The sequence below is a fragment of the Hydractinia symbiolongicarpus genome, chromosome 1, assembly GCF_029227915.1.
Source record: "Hydractinia symbiolongicarpus strain clone_291-10 chromosome 1, HSymV2.1, whole genome shotgun sequence".
Taxonomy (NCBI): Eukaryota; Metazoa; Cnidaria; class Hydrozoa; order Anthoathecata; family Hydractiniidae; genus Hydractinia; species Hydractinia symbiolongicarpus.
This window is the reverse complement of record NC_079875.1, coordinates 6,863,608-6,888,690: the sequence shown is the minus strand read 5'-3', so window position 1 is coordinate 6,888,690 and position 25,083 is coordinate 6,863,608. Positions and strand designations below refer to the sequence as shown.

Here is a 25,083-nt window from a genome sequence, read left to right as displayed (position 1 = left end):
GGGATGAGCACTTTGAGTATTGCAAGAATAACGATGCCGCTAAGATTCAACTCCCTAAGGAGGGTAGCACCCTAACCTTCACCGATGGTAAGTTTCAGCTCAAAGCCCCATTCATCATGTATGCCGATTTCGAAGCTTTTACAAAAGAGTTGCCAGAAGATGAGAGAAAATTCGGATCATCCACCGAGAAAGTTGGTAAACATGTTCCCACCGGATTCTGTTGTTATAGTAAATATGCTCATGGTGAAGTGCCGGACCCTCTGAATCTTTACCGCGGTGAGGACTGTGTTCCGCGCTTTGTAGATCATGTAGTTTCTGAGGCGAAAAGGTTATATAACATGTTTCCTCAGAAAGCAATGGATCCACTGACGGATGAAGAGCGTGACGGTTTCAATAGAGCCAGGGTGTGCCACATTTGCATGGAAGAATTTGATGACAAGGATGACATCAAGGTTAGGGATCACTGCCATTTCACCGGTAAGTTTCGTGGGGCTGCCCATCAGAAATGTAATCTGCGTTACAAGGTTCCTAATTATATTCCGGTTGTCTTCCACAATCTGAGTGGCTACGATGCGCATTTATTCATTAAGGAGCTTGCTAGGAAGTACGGAGAAGATGGTATGGGTGTAATCGCGGAGAATAAGGAGAAATATATCTCTTTCTCTACGGATGTTAAGGTTGGTGAATACATTGACAAAAATGGTGAGACCAAAGACAAAAAGATACAACTGAGATTCATAGACTCATTTAGATTTATGTCAAGCGGCCTAAGCTCCCTGGCTGACAACCTATCAGATGATCAATGCAAAAACCTTCGAAAATTCTTCAATGGTGACGAATTCAACATAATGAGAAGGAAGGGTGTATACCCATATGAGTATGTTAACTCATTCGATAGGTTTAATGAAACTGAGCTCCCGTCAAAGGATGATTTCTACAGCAAGCTGAACATGAATGGTATCAGCGATTCCGATTATGCGCATGCCCAGAAGGTGTGGAAGGACATGAAAGTTGAAAATATGGGCGTTTATCATGATATCTATCTCAAGACGGATGTTCTGCTTCTGAGTGATGTGTTTGAGACATTCAGAGAAACATGCTTGAGAAACTACGATCTAGACCCGGCTCACTTTTACACTGCTCCGGGATTAGCCTGGAGGGCGTGTTTGAAAAAGACCAAGGTTAGTCTAGATTTATTGTCGGATATGGAGATGGTCATGTTCATTGAGAGTGGTATTAGGGGTGGATTGTGTCAGGCTGTCCACCGCTACGCCAAGGCCAACAATAAGTATATGGGGGACGAGTACAACACATCGGATGGGAATTGCATGGATTTATTTGAGCAGCAGGAAATGGCTAAAACCGTGCCTTTTGTAAAAAGAAAATTGATTGAATTGAGGTACTGGTTGATGAAACATGTACCTAGGGTCATCAAGGTGAAAACTAGTAAAGCTTACAGAACCGTGAAGGATAAGATCATGGGTTTTTATGAAAAGGTATGTTGGGGACCGTCTGTACCGAAAGAGGAAAAACAATATACCACCAAAGCCAACACATCTGAGAGTAAGGAGATGAATAGCTATCTCCAGTACCTAGATGCAAATAATTTGTACGGCTGGGCCATGATTCAGAAGATGCCGACCGGAGGGTTTGAGTGGGTTGATGACGTGGTTTCTGATTTTACACCCGAACTGATTTCACAATTAGCTGTGGAAAACGGTGAAAAGGGGTACATCCTTGAGGTTGATGTTAGCTATCCACGGGAGCTTCATGATTCTCATAACGACCTTCCTTTCATGCCCGAGAGGAAGGTCATTAATGGCGTCGAGAAGCTGACACCGTGTCTTTCAGACAAGAAGAAATATATCACTCATATCCGTGCGCTTGATCAAGCGTTGAAGCATGGTCTTGTTCTTGAGAAGGTTCATAGGGTCTTGAGATTTGATCAGAGTGCGTGGTTGAAGTCGTACATAGATTTCAACACTGATTTGCGTACCAAATCAACTAATGACTTCGAAAAGGACTTTTTCAAGCTGATGAATAATTCGGTCTTTGGGAAGACAATGGAGAATCAGCGAAGGCAGAAGGATATACGTTTGGCCACCAACCAAAAGAATTATGAGAAAATGGTGATGAAGCCCAACTTCAAGGGTAGCACGTGGTTCTCGGAAACACTGATGGGCATAGAGATGTCCAAGATCAAGATCAAACTAAACAAGCCAATCTACCTGGGGCTGGCAATTCTCGACTTGTCCAAGATAGTTATGTATGAGTTCCACTATGATTACATGAGACCAAAATATGGTGTGGATGTAAAGCTTTGCTACATGGATACAGATTCATTCGTTTATCATATCAAAACCGACGACTTTTACAAAGATATCGCCGACGATGTAGCTTTGAGATTTGACACGTCAGGGTACGATAAGAAAGATGGTAGACCCCTACCATTAGGTTTGAATAAAAAGATCATTGGGCTGATGAAGGACGAGTTAGGTGGTAAGGTAATGACCGAATTTATCGCTCTTAGGGCTAAGAATTATGCTTACAAACAGCTATGTGGTAGTGAGGATAAGAGGTGCAAGGGTGTCAAGAAATGTGTGGTGAGGAAGACAATAGGTTTCGATGACTATAGGAGATGCTTGTTGGAGGGTGAAAATGTTTACAGGGAACAGATGACCTTTCGATCGATTAAGCATGATGTTCATACCATAAAAACAAATAAACTCGCTCTCAATGCTGATGATGATAAGAGTATAATTATGGAAGATGGTATTACCACACTGGCAAGAGGCCATTATAGACACACATAACACTATAAATTATAGGAGACGACAGATGAGGGTGGGTAGGGGCCCAGGGGACGGGGATGGGGCCAGGGGGACACGGCCGGGGCGGGGGGTTTTGGACGGATATTATAGAGCATGCCCGCTTATTTAACGTAAAGTGGTAAAGTGCACATGGATTTTATGGACTCTTCTATCGTTGATTTAACGGGGATGATCCGTAATTTAACGTGGGATGGGAAACTGCTAAGTGGATCTGTCCTAACATTGGGATTTTCCTATCTCTAACAGGATAACGACAGGCAGTTAAAGTTTTTTTTTTAAAAGGTGTTACGCCTATATTCATGTGCGACTCGATTTTACCTATACTAAGCGCTCAGTTAACAACGTCTGTTTCCTGTGTTTCTGTTTAACCAAAGTTGTAATAGCGTTTTTTTCGGAAAAGCTATTACACCTATATGGTTGTGTCACATTGTTTAACATTCTCTGAAAAATAAAACAGGCTGGCCAGCTGTTTTTGCTATGACGGGATAACAACGAATTGAGATCCGTGTTTTTACGTCAGCTTAAAATGTGTAATTTCTGAAAAAATTATTATACTGGAAACACCATGAATTGTGTGCACTTTACTCAATTTGCTACATACTATTACCTGTACTAAAGCATTTTACCTGAATGTGTGTCACAGTTGACGGTTCTTATTAATCACTCATTCTGGTGTTCAACGCCGGCTAACAAAGTTACTTGTGGCTTAACTCGGCGTTTCAATAGAGTGTATTCTGTGTCATGATTAATTTGTTAACGTTTACTGCAACTTATTCTGCAAAATAAAATAATATTGACTATTTTTTTTTGCTATGACGGGGTAACAACGGACTGTAAAGTGTGTTAAAAGGGTATTTAAACATAAACACATGTGCAACACGGTTTACCTGTACTAAGTGCTCAGTCCAGTGTTAACGACGAGCTGTTTCCCGTGTTTCTGTTAAACCGAAGTTGCAATGAAGTTTTTTTTGAAAAAGGTATTGTACCTATATGAATGTGCGACATTGTTTACATTCATTTTTGAACTTTCACCAACATATGTTTACCTGTACTAGAGTAATCCACCTGAATGTGTGGCACAGTTTACGGTTCTTATTAATTGCGCCATAGGGTTTTTAAAGGTTGGGTAACACTTTAACTTGTGGTCCCCTGGCTAGTTATGTTAAATGTCAGATTGCTCATAATCGTTTTACAATCTATAAATATACAATCATGTTATTTAGGCTGCTGTTTGCTTGAAATGCAATCAGTTTAGTTATGTGTATGTGTTTTACTGAATTGGTTGGTTAGCAAACACTGGGTTGCAAAACTTGTAGCTAAGAGAAATTTGGAATTTGAAATAGTAAATGATATGCTCACCTAAGCTAACACTTCGTTCGTTCTCTAAGGTGCAAAAATGGCTAGCCACATAATCTTCAAATGGTCATGTGACCGAAACCGAAAGTAGCTAGGGGGAAATTTAGCTTCATGCTAGTTTTTCAGAAGTTCTCTTTCTTTCTCGGTTTTCCCTTCTTTCTGCATATTTTTTGAAATAAGGAGAAGCTTGCATACAAAAACCATTTTTGAAAGGAAGATTTTTTTCGGAGTAATCACGCTAGTTTTTTTCCTCCTTTGACACACCATGTTCTAATAAGCTTTATGAACAATTTGGTTTGAATTTTATCCCGCCCGCCCACAAAATTCACGAGCATGCAAGTGATGCAACTGGATTACTTTTTTAAATAATATCTGAATCGGTATCATATCAAGATATTCTTGGCAGGAACGCGTAGACTGAAATGTTCTTTCGTTATGTGTGATTTTAAACCTCCCGCAGTTTCTTGGTATTATTTTTTTACCAAAATGTGATCAGAAAGTGAAAGTGGTTTAATTTGTATGCTCATTCTCTGTATTAAAAAGAGTTTTCTGAATCCGTAACAGTATTCTTTCTTTTCTGAATTCTCAATAAGAACATTACACGTTGATGAAAAAATGTCTCTTAATCTTTGCTTTTACATTTTGTAGCTTTGACATCCCAGAAAATCCATCTATTTACTGATAAAAGATTATGTACGTATATATTTAGAATCTGGTTACATAATATCCTACATAAATTTCGCACCTATTATAGCTACTGCCAAAAGAAAATCTTTGGACGGCTTTTGGTGAGGAAGCATGGTCGCGAAAGTTCTCACCTACCTCCAAAAAGTTACTTTGGTTTTGATCAAAATGAAATGAATTTTACTCTCAGCTTTAAGCAGTTCGATTGCTTGAAAATAAAAACACATCACATATTTGGCCAGAAATACTAAATTTATTATTCCAAGTGCTATATATATATATATATACAAAATCTATGAGCCCACAAGGGATCTCTATATACACACTGCAAATTCACATTTCTCGATTCTCTTTGTTGTAATACACACATTCGAACTATTTTATAAATCATAGGAATCGAAACAGCTGTATGTATAGTGTCAATATTAAAAAAACATAGGTGCACAATATAAAAATTATATATGGGGGTTAATAAGACCGAGTTTCATATGTAATATTGACAAAATTGCCCCCGCGTATTGAAGGCAATTTGTCAACAAATAATACGCTTTTAACTCAAAAGAGCCTAATAAAGCATGTTATTCCGTGTTTATATAATACGTATATCACTAAAACGGATTCACTGTAATAGTTTTTAGTCTTATAATTAATACTCATAATAATTAATGACAAAATTAGTAATAATAACAAGTTATGTAGAGAATTAAAGAAACTCGTCATGCGTTTGATAAAACTCAACCTCGAAAACGAATACAATTAGTCGTCCTCCTCATCTAAAAAAAAAAAAAGAATAAACATCTCTTCTCTGTAATAATGATAATAGCTGTATTCTGTTCAAAATGGTTGCGGACAACCTTTTATGAAAAATTATCACAGGGCCTGATTTTTACAGACTTTGCGTTATTCACGTAGCTTTATTTCGGAATAATTTCGGAATCACGCCAAAACCGGATATACAACGGAAACATGCTAGCTACGGAGACCATATCTTTAGTGATGTCAGGTTTGTTGGTCTCCTGTTAATCTTTTTCTCTTATTTGTATCTATAGGAATATTTACTTTCTGTATGATTTCGCATGTTAAGATGAACATATTAAAACGTTTTTAAACCATTAAAGGCAGCCAGATAGCTAGCTTAATTTTTTTCCAATCTTTTTTAAAGTTATTCTTTTCACTTCAAGCTACAAAGGCCATTTTGATTTTGGAAGTGGTGTGTTCAGTCTTAGGTTTGTAAGTTTCTGTTTGACCTTTTTATCTTCAAAAAAATTAATTTATTAATATTTCTTTTTCTGTATGTTTTCACATGTTAAGATGAATATATATTTTTAGCCACGTACAAATCTTAAACCACCAATTAAATTTCAAGGCAGCTAGCAATATCTAACCTTATTTATTCTTTTTATTTTTATTGTAAAGGTTGGTATTATATTATTTATTATTATTATTATTATTATTATTATTATTATTATTATTTATTTTTATGTTGGGATTGTGGCTCTCTAGCCAGCTAGCCAAGTCTGCAAACTATGTCCTCCAAGGTTTTATTGGCAGGGAAAAGTGATTTTTAGACGAGGGGGTGTATCTGTTGAAGCTATGTCATTTATGTTTTGTTGTGTTTACAACCAAACGAGTTGACAATTTTTTTATACAAAAAGCTTTTCCTGTAAACTTTAACTTTATGAATTAATTTCTTAATTTTAAACTCAGTATAGCTAAGTATACACTTCCTGAATTAATTTTTTATTCCTTTTGATGTGTGTAGCTTTGTTGAAAATGTAGGAAATGAATAAAATCGTCGCCAAAAACATAATAAAATATAGTTATACCACGAATAAGAAACCTACTAACATGGTTTATTTAATTACGTTATATTTGAATTTTGTTTAAAAGTGAAGTTAGTAGGAGGAATTAAAAATTAAGAAGCGTTTTACCGTAAAGTGTCTATTAGTATAATATTTGACTCGTTTGGGCTTCAGGAAGTCGTGTTTTGATGGCCTTATTGTCATGATCAAATGCTTCCTAATTACCTCCGCACGGAATAATATGACAAGTATAAAGCCGACTTGACGAAAAGAAGTCAGCAAAAAGGACAGCAAAAAAAAAGTCATAAATTTGTCAAATTATGTCAAAGTCACTTTGACATAATTCAGTCACTTTTACCGACTAAATTTGTTACTGCAGTCACGTTTCAAGCTTTTTATCTATCAATAAATAATAAAAACAACATCAACCAGCCAATTTCAATCATGACCCTTTTTCTTTTTTTTCAGCATCTTATCTGCTTTGGTTATCAACTTCTCTTTCGTTTTTTTCTTCTTTATTTTTTACTTTGCTCACTTAGAACGTTATTCATATTGATATCATACAAGGCTGTATTCGTTTTCCATTTATTACTGTTACGGTTATGTAGATACTGAATTAAAAATGGGCGAAAAATGAAAATGGTCGAAAACAAACAAAAAATTGTTGGTCGGCAAAAATAAATAGTCACTAAATTTGGTCACTTTTTCCCCATATATTAAGGTAATAATATAAACTGTTGAAACAGGTTATTTATTTCAGTATAACTTTAAAAATATCTCAGAGGATTTTAATTTTTTTGTCAATTTTCTGTGTTTAGTCATTTTTGTTTGTCTGTTGTTGTTTCATGTTGTGTGTTTCTTTTTCCACTAATATATCGTCGTTTATGTATCGTTTATATATCGATTATGTATCGTTTGTGTATCGTTTATGTATCGTTTATGTATTCTTTTTTGTCGCATTGTATCTTTCATGTATCGTTTATGTATCGTTTATTCGTCGTAGCATTTCGCTGACAACTCGGGTTTACCTATCACTATCGTCCACAGAAGATTCTCTCGGGATAGGTGTCATTTTGCGATTGTTAGGTGAAGTGTCTGTTGTATCTTGTTTCCGTGGTGTTTGTTTTTATCGTAGCTTTTTTTACAGCAATGTTATTATATTCAGTTATTACGATGGATTACATGTCGTGTTTTTTGATTTAATCTTTCTTTGTTTCGCAACCACCATAAAGAACGCTTCCTTGTTTTGAGCGCACTCCTGAAAGCGCCCTTTCCGAATAGCAGTTACATTGTTTATATGTTTACATCATCATAAAAACACATCCAGTCTCAAATCATTGTTTCTAACATTAGAAACAATCCTAATCAAAATTTCAATCCAGAATATAAAATTTCTGCAATTTTCATTTTTTTAGCTTGTGATCTCTTCCTTTCTCGCCTACGATGAAAGCTGTCCGAAAATGCTGATATTTAGTTTTGTTTTTTATTTTTTATTAAATTGATTAGGAACACAAGATAGATAAAAAAAGAACCAAATAAGCATGATTCTGGAGCTTTCTACTCACTGTCAAGTCATACGTAGAAATAAATCAGGCTAAAAAATTTACCTTCGCCATCTCCATCTCCATCTCCATCTCCATCTCCATCTCCATCTCCATCTCCATCTCCACCTCCATCACCTCCATCACCTCCATCTCCTCCATCTCCTCCATCTCCTCCATCTCCGCCACCACCGCCACCAACACAGCCATCAATACCTAATTAGCAATTATTTCATGAAAAAATGAAGTGATAATAACCGTGTTGTCTATAAAACCTGCTACAGTTTTTGTAATAAAAATCAAAAAACTGATTTCTGTCATATTAACAAAAATAAAACATTCAGATCTTCTTAAAACAGGAAAAAAATAAAACCTTTACTACTCCATACATTATCTAGTTTATTTCAAAAAACACTCGATCGAGATTATAAACTACACCAACTTCACTCAAGTTTCATTTAAGTGAAATTCAAATTTAACTGTATCCTATTCTCCTAGATTACTTGCTAAATGTCTCCTGTTGACTCTGGCGGCGCAGCTTATTGGTTATAACTCTCCTGCTTTGTGCGGGAGACCAGGGCTCGATTTCCCTTGGCGGCGATTCAATATGGGCGAGTGAATGTTACCATAGCTCCGGGTTAACCCAAGTCATGTGAGGGAAAATTGGGGAAATAGTGTACTATGTTGGCCAATGGATGTTGCAGGGAGTTAGTAGAGCACGAAACTTAATTTGGTCTGTGCAGCTTAGAATGGGCAATAAATACTCTAGGACTCCCCATCGAAACATCGGCCCTCTTGGAAACAATAAACAAAGCACATCACCACTCCATCATCAAGTATTGACATTTGTAAAGTTAGCCATGTAAAAGTATCCACATTCTTATATCTATCTGCCTACTCTTTCGCTGATTGTAAATACTGACTGATAACGTGCAGTGTCAACTATTATACCAAGGTACATCAAAGACCTACCAGTTGACTGGGTTATGGTTACAGTTTGTTGCTCGCCATCATCAGTATTTGTGTTTTGCAGCGGCACAATTAGCATAATGGTACTGCCGGCCCAAACATTTTTGTCTCGTTGAAACAGTATGCAAGTACTTGTTGTAACTCCGTTGACAACAGTGATTCCACATACTGAGCATAGAGAATTCCATTTACAAGCAAGCGCGCAACGTGTAATCGATGCTGTGATGGTCTTTAACACACTTCCATCCACCTTGTTAACATTTTCCAGTTGATAGTAAGTTCCATTTCCCAGACAGAAGCAGAAATAGGAGAAAAATACAAGCAAATGTCGAGCCATTTAATCACGTAAATTCAAAGAGCTGTCTGCTAGTTTTTAAAAAGAAAGTGGAGATAAAATTATATTTCTATTTTGCTGATGAATTTAGCAGTCATCTAACACTATCTGTAAAACATTCTATTTCCTAAATTTTCTCTTTTATCTATTTCATCATTTTATATATGAACAATTAATATTACTTGCAGCTCGTTTTTTAAACTGTTTTGATTTAAGTTTTTATTTAATTAATAATCGATTATCATTTTCTTTGAAACAAATTCACACCTAAGTCAATTTTGTTCTGACCTTACAAAAATTTTTTTTGCTATATTTACAGAAAATGGATGCAATATTTAACCTAAAACGCGATAGACTCTAAAACTAAACAAAATGAAAAGTTCCTACAAACCAAGAGCTTTCATGCTTGCAGCTTCCCGTTCAAGGTCCATTATGGAATAAAAACAGTCGCAAAATATAAAATATAAATATCGAAAAACTTTTAAACGTTTTAACAGGAGTGTTAAAAAAAAACATAATTATTGAGCGGCGAGAAAAAGAAAAAAAGAGACAAATAGCCCGAAGGTCGAGGTTGTGCTAGGCCTATTACGTCTCGCTGTTTCGTTAAAAAAAAGAAGACAAAGTGCCCGAGGTATCGAACTTGTTATCCATATACAAAAAAATATTTGTTACACATTGTGGTTAGCCTTCACTCTTTACTTTAAAACGATGGTTAAAACAATGTATAAGATCATGTGCTTTCGACGTACCGTTGAGACTTAAGAGACTTTGAATGACGTCATCAACCCGCCTTTTTCCGGATGAGTTAAGTCAGCGGCGTAGAAACCCCCAGAACATGTCTGTGGTAGAGGAAGTTGGTAAAGGAGAACTCCTGAAAAGCTTATGTCCTGCTCGTCCTTGCTAACATCAGACTTGCCTATAGTAGCATTAGTCGTAGAACAAGCAGTATTTCAAATAGATTTAACACCTTACCAGCCTCAATCAATATGAAAGAATGTCAAAGGTGAAAGTAGTGCTAAAAGGGATATAAGAATTTAAGTAAAGTGGACAAGGGATGGAGGTAATGGCCAATTGAACAAATAAGTATGTGTCTGATGGTGTCTGATGTGATAAGTTACTTGAGATGAATAGCAATAGTTTGAAATCAACACAAAAGTTTTTCCAAGTGATTGCAAAAATGTTCTTAATGAACACTTTAGTGAAGTCTTTAATGAGCATATTAATGAAGTCGTTTGTACTTTTGAAGATACAACAAGTATAAAAAAGAAGATGAAGCATATAATCATATTATTGGTTTTTTAGAATGTTTTTGATTATTATTGATTTATTTGTAGCATACTTTAATGGATCTAATTTTATCGTATTCTGATTTTTTGTTGATGACTTTACTCTGATGTCTCTTGAGCTTTAGGAAATTAAATATAATTGTAAAAATAAAGTTATAATCTTAATAACTAATTAACTTTGTTACTAGGGTATTTTCGCTTTTTTGATATCCAAGAAGGCGCAAAGAAATGATCCTGGGAAGGCTGGTTTGTTCTGTTATTTGATTGGTTTCTTAAGTTCCTGTTAATTAAGGAAATTAATTAATATATATTTTTAAACTTTGAAGAGAATCTCGAAGAAGACGTGTTACAAATTAGACGTGTTACAAAGAAAGGTTTGTTGACAGCTTATGGAAAATAATGTTTCATTCTGTAGAATATTGAAATAATGAAGCGCAAAGCTAAACATGGGAATACTAAAAAGTACTTTTTATCTTAAGGGAGATGGAAGAAGTCGTGTAAAAATAGAGTACGGCTTTTTATTTAAAAATTGGGTTCATTTTGCTGTTGTGAAAAAAGGGCTCAGTACATCAGTGAGTCATGGCCATGTCAAAACTAAGTTGAGCAGACAAGATAGGGCTTGTACAATTTCTAAAAAGATATAGATGAAGATAAAGATGTCTCCTTAAAATTAAAGTAATGTGTTCCAGCTAATTGCTCGGAACGTTAAACATCTACCTGTAATCTTTGATTTTATAATTCTTTTCGTTTTTCAGAAAGTTATAGTCCTGCTGTGGAGGCCATACGGGTTTTACTTGACATCTTTTCGCTTAGGTTTACCCTTGTTCTTAATGAAGTATATATGAATTTTGTGTGGTTTATCGGAAAACATCGCACGAAGTTGCTGCAATAGGTGATGGAAATTCCGAGAAATTAGACTCAAAAAGTATCGCTTCAAAAAAAAAAAAAAAAATAGGAAAGATTAAAGTTTATTGCGCTCTTGATTAAATTTTTGTGGTATGTCATTTATAAGGTAGTACATATTTATGATAAAAACCTCCCAAAATCAATACATTAAGGGCCAGATCGATTCAGATAACTCTATATTACCAAATTTACCAGACATTTTACCAGAAACTGAGAATATAGTAAAAATAATTTTTTTTACAAACTACTTTATATTTTAAATTATAGAACCAGTGCTAAAATTATTCTCAGGCGTTATTTACATAAATCAACAGAAAAAACAGAGTTTCATTGCTTTGTTTTCCCTTTTCGCGATGTTGGTTTCTTGGATGTTTCTGGTTCTACATCATCAACACTAGCTGTTACATTTTTCTTCAAATCACCAGTACTGTTTGCTTTCTTAAGCGTTTTTGTTTTTTCTTTTAACGTCTTTTGACCTCCTTTTGTTTTGCCCTTCTCTGGTTCTTTATTTTCTTTGCCAGCTAGAAAAGTAAAAAAGGTAACGATAAATGGAGAAGGTAAGAAAGAGAAAATAATATGGTATACGCTTGACGTGTTAAAAAAGTAAACATGGCTACCCGTCTTGTGTAGTCTATACTGAAGTTAAATTTCCGTTAAATTATCTCGAGTTTTTTTAATACCCATTTGGATATTTAATTTTTTAGTTGATTCAGAATTGATTAGCTATTCCGTAATAGGAAATAAAAGTTTCAATTCAAATTACTCTTCTCTTTCCATCATGTGTTCAGAATGAATGGTTGTTTTCCTGAATTGATTTGCTCGGCAGAAAAAATCCGTTCTTACGAAACTTTTTGACAGTTCTATTTTCCTGAAACTTTTCCAGTATTTTCCAGAACAGTCATGAGGTGTTAAGTGTTTTTAAATAACATTGACAGTTGCTAGCAGAGAGCATTCTTAAATTGATAAATACTAAGAAAATATAGCTTTTAAGCCAATTTTTTTTTTTTTTTAGGTGGGGTAAAGTTTTCTAGTAGTTGTACAAAAACGAAAAACGTTGAACACATAGCAGTAGGAAATTATGTCCTGCTGACATTGTCTAAAAAATTTAATTATTTATTTCACCCTTTCCTTGGTGTTAAACCCTTTTAAAAATATTCGGACCCTACATTTAACGCACGTTCTTGTCGCAGATGATTAAGATGTAAACAAACGACTTCTCAGTAAGATTTTTCAAGCTGAAATTAAAAATATCAGTGGTACCTTTCGGAAGCGGAGGTTTTTTTGTAGTTTTTTTTACTTCTTTTGGCAAATCTAAATCATCTTTAGATTGTTTTTTTCCTTTCGGTTTCTCGACTTCTTTACTTTCTTGAGTCGCTTTTTTCGCTTTTTCTTTTTCTTTTTTAACTTTTACAGATTCTAATTTTTTAAGAGTTTCTTTGTGTTCTTTTGTTATCTTTAAGGATCCACTTGCTCCATTACCTAAAACATATATTAACATAAGTTTAACTGTTGCAGATCCCGAGTTATTGAGTCGACAGCAAAAAATAAGAGGCCTGGGACGAGCAATTAAAAGTTTGTTTTTAATTTTTACATTTTTTTAATAAACATCGTTTGAGCGTTTCTTAATTTTAAATACCTACCTTATGTGTTATGGTGCGGATGATTATTCTTTTTTTATTGTTAACTAGGTTTCACCCTTGGTATTTTTTTTAAGTATGCGTTTATTTCAACATTGACGTTAAATCGGCCATCTACGGTAGTTATTAAAAGAGTTATAGCATGTAAAAATATAATGCGGGGAGGTATTAATACCCACCAATTTCTTTACTAACAATATATCGTCAAAGTTATGAAAAATATAGTCACTTTTCGAACTTTCATTTTCTGGGAAGTTTTTAAAAGAGGTTTTTCGCCCCTGAAAGTTTCTTAAATTGGGAGAGATATAATATTATATTTGTTATAAACCGTTTTTTAACCAAACTTGTTTTGCTTGTTCGTTATATTAATTTTTTTTTTGAATTTTGCAAAAGTTTGTCACCTGTGGTATTCTCAATAAACTTCTTCTCCAGTCCTGATTTTATCGCTTTAACAACATACTGATTGCTGGCTTCCATTTGATAAACTTCTTTTATGTGATCACATATCTTAGATTTAGAAATTCCACTTCTTCCACCATGTTTTAAAATAGCTTCTTGTACCATGTCCCAATATGTAGGATGCTTCACAGTTGCTTTAGCAGCCTTACTTCCTGATGCAACGCCATCAGCAGTGGTGGGCTGTTTAACATAAGTTAGATTATTTGTGTCGACAAACACTTCATCATCCGAAGCCATTTTGATTTCGCGCTTTTTTCCTGCTCAATTTATATTATACGCCTGACTAACAATACGGCCCAAAGGAAATGCAATCTCCATCGCAGATGCTCAGCATTACAATACTCTTCTTTGCAGTGGCAATAAAAATAAAATCTCGTTTCTGAAACAACCAGGCTCTAGTAATATGTCCATACGAATTTCCTTCATAAACAAATTATACCTCAATTGTTTTTAAGTTGCCTGATTATATTGCAATTATTTCTTATTTTTTACAGTCAAGATATCGAAGGCTGAAATTTTTACCGCCACATAACGAAGATTTCGCATAAAAGGAAAGGCGTATTAAGAGGTGGCGTAACAGGGCGTAATTAGCCAGGTGTTTTACTTATCTACTATTTCCGAAAGCTTATGTTTATACTATGATAACCAGACATAAAACGATGATTTTTACATGGGAAAAGCCAAAATAGAGCGGAAATAGGGATATTTTTAGGGCTGAGTCAACCTTCGCAATGATTGCGTTTGGAATAGATATATAATAGTACGAGAATATATGAAAACGTCTATTCAAGCTATTGGATGAGGCGCTCCCAAAAGCAGATGATGGATTCATAAAAAATCTCGAAGCACGATTGTTTAAGATGAAGAAAATGTTTCGACTGTTATTTCGTCCGATCATGATTGAGCAATTTTCCAAACACTAAAATGTATTTTAGTGATTATGTGCATTCAGTTACTCTGATTGTTTTCTTTTACTAGCAGTGGAAAACTAGTGGAGAAATGTATCGCGATAGAAGTTAGAATTGCTTTCACAGATAAACGCCCGCTATGCTATTGGTCTTTTTTGCACCGGCCTTGAACTGTGAACAATGCTTGCAGCGTGGTGTAAAAAAAGATCTTAATGTTATTTTTCAAGTATAAATATTTAAAAAATGTCAACATAAGGCCGATGTACAGCTATTTCTAGAAGTGGCAAAACATGCAGAGATGGTGTAGTGGTAGCGTTGTCAACTTGTAGTCAGAAGTATTCAGGTTCGAGTCTCCCCTTGAGTCACTACTCCGACACACTTTAAATGTAGTATTGTTAGTCTAGTTAGAACCATCTACTGACTGTGGCTTGTATAGGCAAGCAAGTTAAAGCAATGCCATGCTGTATCTCTAGCGGGAAAAGGAACTTATTTATTGTCAGAGGTGAAGAAAAACCAACCGTTAGGTGGGAATCCTCAGGGACGTGCTTGCTTTTGCTAAGTAAACAGCGTTCGAAAATACTGGGAGTTTCTGAAATGTCTGCTCTACCAATTTATACGATTAACGTCGTTCAAAAGTCAGGCGTGCAGGAAGATAACATAACTTAAGATTTTGAACCGAAACAAATAACTAAATTCATGTGTGACCAAGGACAAACGCACATAGACAAGTTCGTAGTGCGTGCGTCTGTTTATAATAGCTTGTGGAAAGAACTTCGCTATTCCACCTTCTTTTGCAATACATTATGTCCGACATGGATAAGGAGTGTGTTACATTCTGAAGGGATGCGATTAAAGCTCTATTTCCATTACACGCTTTATATACGTTTCTATCTAAGCGTTCCATCGACTACTAACTTCGATCTAAGGACACTGGTTTCGAGAATGGTTAATTACAAATAAATACACAAAAATATCCGAAAGAACAGATTTACATAGGCCAATTATTTACAAGTCTCGTGGTCTGAAAAAAGATACAAAACTAAAATTCCTACACAGGTAAGTGAGGCCATAAGATGTGGTTTATTATACTAAATTAAAAATTCACTGCTAATCACTTTTGTACTTTTACTGCTGTTAAAATCAAAATAGCCCCTAAAAAAATTGTTACATAACATTCTACTTAACATTTTTACTTACCAAACCCGGTTAGTGTGATTATACCCTTACACTTCTACTTAAATGTGCGTTTACACCATACGTTATATATTTTATCATAAAAAAATTCGATGGCAATAAAATATCCTGCTGTTAATGCCTATTCAGTTAAGTCGTTTCGGTTTTGTCATTTATTTCAAAGAAAGAGTTATACAAACGCTCTTACACAGACTACAGTAACAGTTAATGACTAATTAGGAATAAAGTTGACTAATAAAGACAAATATCATGTGATTATATACAGCCAATCAGAAACAAGAAAAACTTGATACCAACGTTTCACTATGAAACTCTTTTTAATTTCTACGGTTACACAAAACTTGATCCGTTAGACGTCAATATGTGCGTGCCTCTTTTACTAAAATACTTAGATTATATAGTGCAGTAGTCATCAAGACCAAGTCTTGTTTGTTCAAATTTCAACATGAAACATAAAGGTGCATTTCAATTCAGAAAAGTCAAAGCTTCCAGTAGCATACACAAAAAAAACACTTTGTTTTTGTGAATAATAACAATTCTTTTTTTGTTTTTGTTTTTTCAGAAAGAAAAATTGAAATGCATCTTGATGATTCTTCGATTGCTGCATCACCTCGCCCATTAAATTACATTGCTTAATGTTGTAAACAGAATGTCTCGCTTAACACAAACCGCATGTTTTCGCGCAATGTATTGACATCATCTGTGGGATTTGTTCACACAACCCTTCAGCCTTCCAACCAGGACAAAATTGTTCTTGCTCTTTATCATCATGACAGTTCGAATCAACAGCTGTCTTACCTTTCTTCTCATCTAAATGATACCAGAAATATACCTAAATAATTTTTCTTTCTTTGCGCAGGTGTTCTTTTTAGTTGGTAGATATTCCTTATTAGCGTTTAACATAAAAAGGAAACTGGTGTTTTAGACGGTTTTATAGCTTAGAGCTTCTTGTGCTTGCACGGCGTAGTTCTTATGGAAGTTTCCAATGCACTAAGACCCCTTGAAGGACCAGTACCAATAGAAATAGAAGAGGCTATCCTAGGTTAGTGACTGAGCAGACTTCGTTTTGACTAAATGCAGACTGTAACATAATATACCTTTTTTACACAGATCACATGATTTTTTGCAGTTCAGCCGCATCCATTCACCAACCATCCCTACTTCGTTACAGTCACTCACGTGGTCGACGCACAGTGATTCCACGTTATCTTTGCAAACTAGAACAATCACCGTGAAAAATAAACATTTGCTGTGACCTTAGTTTACAAGAGGAGACGCATATTTCGGAATAACTTAATGTTAGGAATGTTAATTACCTGGACATGTAGATCCAAAAGGATCAGTTTTTACGGTCAAACCGTCATTACAACATCCAAATTCTGTGTTATGACATTGTACCATCGGATTCATATGATTTCCTATAAAAAAAGATGTAATCAATAACAACAACGACAACAACAACAACAACGACAATTGTAACGCAACGATACCGACAACGACAACGACACCAACAACAACAATAACAATAGCGACAATGACAAAATCAGTGTCACGACAACGACAGCAACAACAATAATAACGAAATAACGACGACAGCGGCATCAGCAGCAACAACGACAACAAAAACAAAGACGACGGCGACAAAGATAATGACGGCAACCTACCGCAAAAACCACATGTTTTTTCACACATTTCATGCATTCTGTCTTTATCACAATCTAAATACCCTTTCAAAACCTTACATTTTTTGGAACCGTACATATCCAAACACAAATCTAAAAATAAATCAGAGGAACCCTTGATAAAAAATGGTCACCACGAGGAAATAATTTTATTAACAACGTTGTACATGGCACGCAAGGTACATGCTTGTCAGGGTTTGTGCTTTATGTTCTTTTACACATTTGCAAATACATCTGAATTAACAATGAAATGACAACGAGATAACAAGTTGCACATAATGAAGGCGAAAGTTTTTACGGGGACTAATTTGACAAGGTAGCTTTAAGGAATTCTCTGTCCGAGTTACCAAAGCCTCACGTTGCAAACTAAATATCAATGATCAACCATACAATAAGGTTAAACACTCACCAACTGAATGTTGTAACTCGTGATCAGGATGTGGAGTTGTTACTGGCTTTGCTGCAACTGGTTTCTTTGCTACCACGACATCCATCTCTCGCTTCAGTAATTCTATAACGTTAAAATATCTTCCCTTTTTTTACCTGCATACCACAGTAGGAGTATCAACAGTTATGCGGAATTCTTGGTGGATGATTTCACTTATCTTAAAGAAAGGGACTTTGTCTATTATTCTCAGTGAGGGTGGGGTTAACGGTTGACGGTTAACAGGTGAGGGTTAAGGGTTTAGGTTGGGGATTGCAGCTGAGAGTAACGGCAATCAGTTTGAAGGTCTGTTTAAATCTCAGGCTTATTTTACCATTTTTGCTTTAAATGTATTAAACAAACTGGTGTAGTAAATTTTATTTTTCTGAATCTTTAGGTATACCGGCATTTGTATTCTTCTTGTATAAGGTAGCATAGGTGTGTCACCTGAGAGATTTTAAAAGAAAGATTTGGTTGAAACCTTCATAGTTCACTATCAGTTTAATGTGAACCTAAAACTTTCACTAACACCAATGCCTCAACCATTACAAATAAAAAACTATGAAAAAAACTATTGTATTTGGCCTCACAATTCTAAATTTCTTTTCAAGTTAAACCTAAACAAATACAAATCTTGAATTTTCAACTGGTTATAAAAATTTCCTAAATTATGCAGAAAATTAAAACGGTACCTTCAGTTTTCAAAACATTATTTAAATGGCTTCCAGACAAAAAAAAGAATTTATAAGCCAAATATTTTCACTTCTGTTGTAAGCTCTAGGAGAGATGATAAATATGTCACAAGTCACCATCTACTTTTTAAATATATCCCAATATTTAATTTAGTTTATGTTTGACGTTCTACACCTAAAAATGGTATAACACAATGAAAAAAAGGATTTGCATAACTTTTGGAAATAAAAACGATAAGTTATGTTGAGCCTTTGAAAGGGAATTTTCGGCAGAATATAGAATTACGTAATCAGATTTGAATTTGTATAATTTTTTTAATAAACAAGCTTTAGAAAGCATGATTGAATTTCCGCGCCCGAAGGCGTAGGAAATTCTTTAAAACCGTCGTTTTTTTCTTTTGGAGCATTTTTTAAGAAAAAATCGACCCTGGGATTTCACGTTGCTCCGTTACAGATGTAAACTTCGTACCCAAGCTCCTTAACTACTGGAAAGTCTCGTATTGACGTTTCAAGCTAAAATTGGTATTTGTTTTCGACAAAATTTGGCACAGTTAACAAAAAGAGTATGCTGAACAAAATGGTGACATAATAATTTTGATTTTTGTCACCTAAATGTCATCTTAGGCCAAAATTGGTCCAAAAATTAGAACTACTTTATTTGAACAAAATTTGGCACAGTTAACAAATAAAGTATGCTGAACATGATGGTGACATCAAAATTTTGGTTTTTTGCCACCTTAAATGTCATTTTAGGCCAAAATTGGTCCAAAAATTAAAACTACTTCATTTTCAACAAAAATTGGCAAAGTTAACAAAAAAAGTATGCTGAACATAATGGTGACATCAAAATTTTGATTTTTGTCACCTAAATGCCATTATAGGCCAAAATTGGTCCAAAAATTAAAACCACTTCATTTTCGGCTAAATCTAGCACAGTTAACAAATTAAGTATGCTAAAAATGATTATGGTACAAAAGTTTGATTTTTTGTCACCTAAATGTCATTTCAGGCCAAAATTTATCCAAAAATTAAAACTGCTTTATTTTCGACAAAAATTGACACAGTTAATAAAAAAAGTATGCTGAAAATGATGGTCACATCAAAATTTTGATTTTTTGTCAACTAATGCCGTTTAAGACCATAAACGTTGCAATCGCAAGACTTTCAACCATGAATGATAGGCTGTATTTTTTGTTAGCAATTTCTTTTAAAATGTGAGTTTAATAACACGTTTTGTTTTGTTTGCGTTTGCTGTAAGATATAATGTCACTGGTGTGCTTTATCTTCAGAGGTTCATGCACCAAACCCCTTCGAATGTTTGGCACAATAACACAACGAATTAGCAGGTTTTCATCAAATATTTTGGTAGCGCGCGGAAATTCTTAGAGCCCCCAGGGCTTCTTGTTACATTTAATTTCGTTGCAGCAGCTTTGATGACATCTCTCAAAAAAAAACCTTGTCTACCACGGCTCTTTTTTTATTTTGGAAAAATGAAAACAAAATATCCACTGGTGTTAAATATTCATATAATTGCAATAAAATGTTATATTTTCACGCTTTTTCTTTCAAGATTATGCTTTATAAAAATATCAGACTGAGTTATCAGTTATAAAAAAATGGGTCTATCGTTTAGAACAAAAGAAAAATGAGAATAATGACCAGCCTGGTTAGAATTTTAACATTCTTATAGAAAAGCGTGTATTTTGGAATTATTAACTCGTTACACGCCATATACATTCACTTCATTAATAGTCACATTTATATGCAAACGAATGTATGTTTTGCTTGAGCCGTGATGTAACAGGGTGGATCTCTTTCTAAATACATAATATTACCATGATAAGCAGTCTCCAACTGAAATTGATAGTGGTTAATTAATATTTTTCTCATTAATGTGTTCTCACTTTTACAATCTACTTTCTCTTGTGGAACGACAAGTATGGTAAAATGGCAACAAAATTGGCTGACTCTTTCCTTCTAACTACAACTAGCTAAAATAGAATTTGTTTGCGTTCTTTACTGCATAAACTATTTCCAGATCCAGCGCGACATGTCTAATTGTGTATTATCAGTAGCATCGCTTGAATATCAATAAGTCTGTAAGTTTTGATGTCACAGATACTCTTACAGACTGTGTTACTAAGCTAGATAGACATTTGATTGGAGCTGTAATGTCAACTAAAAATGAGACATGATGTGATCATAGACATCTAATACTATCAATTTCAGTTGGAGACTGCCTATCATGGTGATATTATGTATTTAGAAAAAGATCCGCCTTGTTACATCACGGCTCAAGCAAAACGTACATCTGTCTGCAGATAATTGTGACTATCAATGAAGTGAATCTACGAAACGTGAAGCGAATCGCGGTTCAATGATTCCAGGATAGCTAGAAATATAATGTTTGGCATTTTTCCACAACAACGATAACGAAGTTTCTGGTTTAAAAAGGGATTTAAGGTATGACTTTTTAATTGGCTATATCTATGCAAATTTATAAGTGTTGTTTATCCAGCCTCCTTTGCATTTATCAGTTAATTAAAAAACTTCTGTAAGTATTTAATTATCGTCGCCATAGTAACATAAAAAACAAACACATGCTAAGGATGAAATGCTGGAAAAGTTCTGAAGCGAAGAAGGTGCTATGACCACGTTTTGTTACTTGTGAGGTTTTCAGAGATGCAATATTCGTTCCCCCACTTAACTGAAATTGTCTCAAAACATTTTTTTAAAAATTTTCTGCATTGCTAATATAACCTCTAAATGCTTCAAGCAGATTTCAATCGGGGGAAGTTCTAACGCCAGACCCTTGTAAAGGGTATACATTTTAAAGATATAAATTAAAAAATATTTTCTAGAAATGTATTACCGTTTTTTTACTGAATAATTAAATAGAAGAAGGAAAGGTCAAATGGGTTTAACAGGGTGTATCAGTGTCACCCCTGACTCCCCACTCCCCACTCCCTACTCCCCAGGCTTGCTTCCTCCCACTTTGGCAATCAGTGAATCCCTAATGAACAATACTGTTATCTATAAAAACATTACCTGCATCGACTAGGTTTTTCACTTTCTCGATTTCATCATCACTTAAACTGTAAACTGTCACCAATCCAAATATGAACAGAAATATTGTGACTTGATTCATTTTGCTTGTTTTCTTGTTTTTAATAACCTAGAAAAAAGAATTGACTTTCAGTGTAAAACAAGCCTTTAAAAAATACTTATAATTACGCTGTCATAAAAAATCCACGCCTTTGCCCGTCTTTATAATGCCGCATTGCGTGCGTCTCGCTAATTGCGGTACCATTTTGCGTGACAGATGTGGGTATTATAATATAGACTAGTCGTTAGCCCGTGGAAAAGTTCACGTAGTAGCCCGTGCTTTAAATTTACCCGTCGCAACAAAGTGGACAAGAATATATCGCATTTGGTATTGGTGCGCATTTTAAGAGTTTTGTGTTTACGTTACGGGACGCGGCTCTCGTGGACACACAGACAAAATACGGCTATTATTAAAGAGACTATCAGTGGGCCGTGGATTATCTTTCAAGTATTCAACGTATTATCGTTCTGAACACAACTTATTTTTTATTTCTTCAGTCTTTCCATTGGGTAATAAAAAAGTTAATTTCGCTCAATCGAAGTGAATTAGGTTAAAAACAAGATTTATTATATTATTATACATTGTTTTAATTATGTGAATTCTCTTCTGATGAAAACTTTGCAAAGCAGATCTAGTTGAGAAGGATAGATAAACAAGTACATGTGTTTTTCTCTCCTAATTAGTAGCTTTATGTGATATAAACAAATTCCAATCCTAACAAAAATGAAATTACAAACAGCAAAACAACCAGCTGGAAGTGTGTTACATAGCTACATATAATCATCACATATGCGAAATCTTTGCAATACATTTTTGAGACATTTTTATATTCCCATGTAATGCATGCCACTTTATTACAAAAATTAAAACCTTTTTTTTACAATATTTACAATTTAGGAATTAGTAGCCTTTTGTTTTTATCGTATCACAAAAACGTCATAACATCTGGAAAATAAATTAAAAGACCTAACGTAATATATATAACTAGTCGATAAGGCCCGTGGAAAAATACACTTAGGCAGGATAACAGAGAAAAACAACCGTCATTTAAATTTTGATGACGTCAGCAGAGACATGTGAGAACACAAAAAATTTTTTTAGAAATGTGTATGCCTGTTGCCTTCATCGTATAGATCTTGAAACGCTGATCAAGAAAATGTATAGGAATATGTACTTTTGACAAACGGTTGCAGAGATATCAAGGCTTAAAGGTTTTTTGATGACGTCATCAACCCGTCCATTCCGAAACGGATTCGGGGACCAGGTTTGAAAAACTTTCCCAAATTGGTCCCAGGTGGTCCCTTGACGTCACTACCTCGTTTCCAAGTTATTTGGCCTCAAAGTTTTAGGTTCACTGGTCGTCATATCGTCATAAAATTTAACAAATAAGACATGTATTTTTCGGCTACATCCAAGGAAAATGAACACATCCACTTTGCCTGTCACAGAGACACGGAACTGGCGTATTATTATATAGATAAGATGAAAAGTCTTGATATGTTATGTTTTGTTTTATTTGTGTGACGAGGACAACAGATACACGCAATCTCTTTCCTGCAGGTAGAAAATGTAAACAACAGACCTCATAAGTGACACAAATTCATTAAAAAGCGAAATATTTGCTTAAAATTGGTGGAACTGTTTTTTGTTTTAAAAAACAAGAATATAATAAAAAAAAAGTTAATTCCAGTACCTTGGAATCTTATGAATTTCAATAATGCTTATTTTATCCCGTGTGGTCTCGCGTGTAAAAAATTCGCAAAGTTTTGTAAGCTTTTGAAAACATTGGCATTTTATCTAGCTCTAAGTCATCTAAAGCTAAGTAGCTGTATTCCTAGGAAAATACGATGTTTTGTCACACATGTTGTATGCATGCAAGACAAAGCATTTCCTTCTACTGCATGTAATGATTTTGAAAAAAAAAATAATCCCAAAAACTTTCTCATCCTCCAGAAATTTGTTTCACCAACAAACTAATTGAACTCAGGGTAACATAGTTATTTCATCATTATAAATTTCTATCGCAAACTGTTCATCATGATCTTAAAATTAGAGCCTAGAACAATGCTGTAGACTAGTTGTTAGCACGTAGAAAAATCCACGCGAATCCGACGCCACACACAGCTACACCATCTTTGGCTTTCGAACCTTATGTTGCAAGTTTAGAATTTGCCAAAATCCAGGACATTAACCACACATTCTTTGTTAATTATTGTGTAGTCAAACCATGCATCAACATGAAATGTGACTCCTCAGTAATGTAGAGCGCTGATAATTTCAATAATATTTTCCAGAACCAAAGTAAGATCTCGTAAGTAGGAGATATTAAGATAATATAACAACCTCTTCAGAAAACTTTTCTACTGGTAGATACTGCTGAAGTTGTATCTCAATCTGTTCGAACGTCAAGACTGATTTAGAAGAATGACGATATATTATTAAAACAAACTCAAATGACAGCAATTATAACGACTGTGTTTTAAAAATCCTTTTTAAATAGACTCTGCTGTTGTTAAAGTGAAATACCTGACAGATGTTGTTACACCATCCCAAAAAAGCAAGTCTTATCAGAGAAAAAATAACGAAATTTTGCGTTAACTCACGAAAACTTTCCCTCGAAGTATACAACAAAACAATAAAGATATTTGCCACCCTTTTAAAACAGATACTTCGTCAGTCTTCTTTTTTTTTAATGCTGACTTAAAATTCTGATAAATATATAATGCCAAAGGTGATAATGCATAGCGGTAGATTATCAAAAAACATCGACTTTGTGTTTTTTAATCCTTGTGTCAGCATTTTTTGTCGACCAATTGTAAATTGTTACATTTTGCATGGATATGTTAAAACATTTCTATATGTTTATAACAAAAAAAATAAGATTTATTTTAAGGTTTTTACGGTTTAGAATATTATAATTACTTTATCAAGGAATAATCCGACAGAGAAAATTTTCGTTTAGGAAAACTTTTGTCACTAAGCGTATAATTTTTGGTATGCGATAAGGCAATATTTTTGGGGAAAATTTTTATCAAGCAAAATAAAAATAATACAACTTTAGTTACGCAACGTTGGACACCTTCCGCGGGGAAAATTAATTTTCAGGGGATAAGTTTGTCGGAAAATATTCACAAGGAAAAAATTGTGTTGAAAATTTTTTTAGATTGTTATAGATTGTTGTTCATTTTTAGTTGTTTTTTATATCATTCACTTTCCAAATTTATTTCAACTAAAAGATACTTTATGCAAAAACGATTGCTCGTAGCATACAA

General features: G+C 34.5%; 2 protein-coding genes across 2 annotated transcripts; both read right to left on the bottom strand.

The window, feature by feature from the left end:
• Nucleotides 1-11,872: 11,872 nt before the first annotated feature.
• Nucleotides 11,873-14,060, bottom strand: LOC130635365 (histone H1.1, embryonic-like). Its single transcript, XM_057444701.1, has 3 exons — nt 13,748-14,060; nt 12,970-13,188; nt 11,873-12,230 (listed from the first exon to the last, which is right to left on the bottom strand). Exons 1-3 carry the CDS (start codon nt 14,040-14,042, stop codon nt 12,037-12,039), a joined length of 708 nt encoding a protein of 235 aa, XP_057300684.1. The 5' UTR covers nt 14,043-14,060; the 3' UTR covers nt 11,873-12,036.
• Nucleotides 14,061-15,686: 1,626 nt separating this feature from the next.
• On the bottom strand, nt 15,687-24,587 carry LOC130635355 (uncharacterized). The gene is made up of 7 exons (XM_057444691.1): nt 24,415-24,587; nt 21,754-21,880; nt 17,999-18,100; nt 17,572-17,682; nt 17,224-17,325; nt 17,005-17,124; nt 15,687-16,717 (listed from the first exon to the last, which is right to left on the bottom strand). The coding sequence occupies exons 2-7, from the start codon at nt 21,851-21,853 to the stop codon at nt 16,566-16,568; spliced, it is 687 nt and encodes a 228-aa protein (XP_057300674.1). The 5' UTR covers nt 21,854-21,880; nt 24,415-24,587; the 3' UTR covers nt 15,687-16,565.
• Between the last annotated feature and the right edge of the window lie 496 nt (nt 24,588-25,083).

Coding starts and splice junctions, on each gene's coding strand:
- LOC130635365 (XM_057444701.1), bottom strand. CDS start 14,042: ATGGCTTCGGATGATGAAGTGTTTGTCGACACAAATAATCTAACTTAT. Junction 13,189..13,747: donor GTTTATTGAGAATACCACAG/GTGACAAACTTT, acceptor TATATGTTTTAG/GTAATGGAGCAAGTGGATCC. Junction 12,231..12,969: donor AAAACCTCCGCTTCCGAAAG/GTACCACTGATA, acceptor TTACTTTTCTAG/CTGGCAAAGAAAATAAAGAA.
- LOC130635355 (XM_057444691.1), bottom strand. CDS start 21,853: ATGAATCAAGTCACAATATTTCTGTTCATATTTGGATTGGTGACAGTT. Junction 18,101..21,753: donor GAAAAACCTAGTCGATGCAG/GTAATGTTTTTA, acceptor TTAACGTTATAG/AATTACTGAAGCGAGAGATG. Junction 17,326..17,571: donor AAAAACATGTGGTTTTTGCG/GTAGGTTGCCGT, acceptor CTTTTTTTATAG/GAAATCATATGAATCCGATG.